The sequence below is a fragment of the Coptis chinensis genome, chromosome 1, assembly GCF_015680905.1.
Source record: "Coptis chinensis isolate HL-2020 chromosome 1, ASM1568090v1, whole genome shotgun sequence".
NCBI classification, from domain to species: Eukaryota; Viridiplantae; Streptophyta; class Magnoliopsida; order Ranunculales; family Ranunculaceae; genus Coptis; species Coptis chinensis.
The window spans coordinates 9,100,159-9,103,762 of record NC_141456.1 but is presented as its reverse complement, the minus strand read 5'-3'; the positions used below and the strand labels follow the sequence as shown (position 1 = coordinate 9,103,762).

General features: G+C 36.5%; 1 protein-coding gene across 1 annotated transcript; it reads right to left on the bottom strand.

Moving 5' to 3' along the window:
* Nucleotides 1-1,610: 1,610 nt before the first annotated feature.
* LOC147521923 (uncharacterized) lies at nucleotides 1,611-3,604 on the bottom strand. The gene is made up of 4 exons (XM_086566745.1): nucleotides 3,374-3,604; nucleotides 2,781-2,842; nucleotides 2,330-2,696; nucleotides 1,611-2,237 (listed from the first exon to the last, which is right to left on the bottom strand). Exons 1-4 carry the CDS (start codon nucleotides 3,602-3,604, stop codon nucleotides 1,611-1,613), a joined length of 1,287 nt encoding a protein of 428 aa, XP_086422871.1.

The following is a 3,604-nucleotide window of genomic DNA, read 5'->3' as shown; positions in this document are numbered from 1 at the left end:
GACTTAAGTCTGACATAACAAAACCCCATAAAAAAACATAGCATTAATGTAGTTAAGACTCTGCATGTGAAGAAGCTTGAGAGGATGTTGTACCTTTCTTGGACCTCTTTCTTGGAGGTGACATTGGTGGCATCGCAGGTATGTTCATGGCTGACCTCAATGGAGCAACACTTTCTTGAGTTTGAATAGGTTCAGATTAGCTAGTTAAAGCTGAAAAGTTCAAAGTCAACGCGGGTAGAAAAAGAACATAAAAGTCAACAAAATTTCCGTAGGCCGTATCTTTGGACTCAGACCTCGGAATTAGGCCTATTTTATGTCAAAACGACCAACTCGGAAAGAGTTTTCTAATGGTTCAAGCCTTGACCCAATCAGAATATAAAAAGTTGACAAAAAAGGTATTACAATAAATTTCATAAAGAAAATCCTTTTTGGACTTGAGTAATTAGGTTTTGGGCTTGATTTTTTTTTTTTAATTTAAAACTAAAACTTTTATTAAACCAAACGATATTTACATATGCCCAGAGCATCATAGAAAACATGCATATTTACAAACATTGGAGCTTTTTTCCACCATACAGACGAAAAAGGTGGAAGGAAAGACAAGTCTCCAGCAGGGCCAGTTGAGAACTGTACATTTGATTGCCCTAACACGCAGAAGTTCTTTACTTGAGCAGCAGCATGTGAAGCTAGATCGTCTGCAGAACAATTTGCTTCTCTATAACACCAACTGAAGTTTACTTCTTGGAAGTTATGCAGCACTAGCTTAATCTGAGTAACGATTCTAGCTAATAACCAATTACAGTTTACCTTTTCATCTATCAAAACCTTAAACAACAATTGGGAATCTGTCTCTACTTCGACCTTCATATATCCTGTTGTTTTCAAAATTTGAAGTCCATATAAAAGAGAAAGGAATTTTGCTTCATTGTTGGTTGCATAAAATATAGGAATAGCTGCTCCTATTATAAATTTACCTGCTGAATCCCTTAGAATACATCCTCCACCCGTATATCCTGGATTTCCAATAGAAGCCCCATCAGTATTCAGTTTAACAAATCCGTCCTTGGGTGGGAACCATTTAACATAAACCAGAATTTTATCTCTGTGAATTTGGTGGGACATGACTTCCTGAACTAGCTGTATATGTTTTGAAGCTTTGTTGATGTATCAAGCTGGATGAGGACATTTACCTTTAAACCTTGTGTCATTTCTTGCCATCCAAATATTCCACAAGACCCCAACAAAGTAGCAACACTGCACATCGCCATTTTGCATTGTCCTGATATCCTTTATGAAGCATGCTAACTGTTCCTTAAAGCTGACACCATTCATATTCCTCTTATCAATAAGTATGCTCAAATTTGTTCCGCACCAAATAACTCTAGAGAAAGAACACTAAAAAAAACATGAAACTATGTTTCAGGAAATCTCTCACATAGGGTGCATTCCGGATAGACATGAAAATGATGAGATGCCAATAAATCCGCTGTTGGGATGACACCTTGCAAGCATTGTCATACAAAAAATCTTTGTTTAAACGAGACTTTCATCTTCCAAACATGTTTGTATATATTGTTATCTGGAACCACTGTATTTGTTTCATTAATCAACTAAATGCAGCCATTGTATGCAGATTTCACCGAATATTCTCTATTTTCCTCCCATTTCCAAATCAAAGTATCCTCCTCATTTGGTGTAATAGGCATAGAAACAATTCTCTCCACATATTCTACAGGCCAAAATTTATTCAACCTAACCCAATCCCAGGTATTGGTATCCATGTCAATGAAATCAGAAACAAGGTGAAAAGGACAGTCAGGTGGTTTTCCATTAAGTTCCTGCAAATCCTCAAAATGTGGAATCCATTTTTCTTCCCATGCCTTAATAGAAGTACCAGTCCCAAGCTTCCAAACCGATCCAAAGATTAATAACGCCGTGTTTTCGTAAAATCTTTTCCACATTACTGATGAAGTAGGTTTAACTTCCGCCTTCAAAAAACTAGAATTGTGAAAGTACCTCTGTTTCATTTGATGAGCCCATAATGATGTTGGATTCAGTAAATCCCATCCTTTCTTTGTCAGTAAAACATAATTTTGTAATTGCAGTTCCTTTATACCCAACCCTCCATTATTCTTTGACATGCATGCTAATCTCCAAGGGATATAATAAAGCTTCCTTGTTGATGGTGTATGTCCCCATAGAAAAGATCTTCTGATAATATCCATTCTATCCACTATCTGTGCAGGTAAAATAGAACATGACATGGCATGAGTTGGCAGTGAAGATAAAACTGAATTAACCAAAGTGAGCCGGCCTGCCTTAGATAAACAATTTGCTTTCCATCCTGCAATCTTTCTTTGAATCTTTCCAGTAAAGGACTGAACTTTTGAACTCTACCCTTCCCAGTTAAATTAGGTACTCCAAAGTACACTAGCATGACAGAAGTAGAAGGCATACTGAAACATCTTCGCAGAAAGTAAACAAACCTCCGATACAGTTTTGGGTGATGAATAATTTGAGACTTGGTTCTATTGATAGTCTGGCCTGACACTCTGCAATACTCCTTTAACAGATTGTTCAATTGATGCTGCTCATCCAATCCACACTTACCCAACACTAAAAGATCATCGGCATACATTAAATGAGACACTGACTGACAATATATCCCCAATTTGCAACCATGAATGAGACCCTCTCTGTTAAGTTTCAAGAAATTCAATGATAAAAGCTTTGAACACAATATAAAAATATAGGGAGAAAGGGGATCACCCTGTCTTAACCTTCTCGAAGGCTTAAAGAAACCATGTGCAGCACCATTTAGTAGCACCGAGTAAGAAACATTCTGAACACAAAACATTATCTTGTTAATCCAGTAAACAGGAAACTCAAACTTAGTAAGCATCAATCTTAGAAAACTCCATTCGATTTTATCATAAGCTTTCTACATATCAATCTTTAAAGCAAAATATTTTGCTTTCCTATTCCCATGTCCTCTTATCTTGTGATAAAACTCATTTGCAAGCAAAACATTGTCATGAATACTTCTCTTGGGTAAAAAGGCAATCTGAAAAGGACCAATAAGTCTCTGAATGATAGGCCTCAATCTGTTTACAATAATCTTCTAGATAATTTTATAAACAACATTAGTCAAACTGATTGGTCGAAAATATTCTGGGAGTGATGGATTCATGATTTTTGGAATTAAGGCAATGAAGGAATGATTGAGCTGTATGGAAAAAGAACCATAAAGGAAAAAAGACTTGACTATCGCACATACTTGATCACCCACCAAATGCCAGAAATACTGAAAAAAGAAGGCCTGATAACCATCCGGTCATGGAGATTTAAAGGGCATCATATGCTTCAAAGAAACCACAATCTTGTCATTATCAACTCCCCTTAACAATCTTAATTTTTCACCTTCATCAAGACTTGGCGCTTGAACATTGAAAATCTGCGACATAAGATCAGGTTCCGAAGTAGTCATTGTATCCTCAAAAAATTCCATGAGCCCATCACCAATCTGTCTCCTTTCAGTTAAAATTCCACCATTTTGATCTCTGATTGAGTGTATATAATTTCTTTCTCTTCGACAGTTTACCAT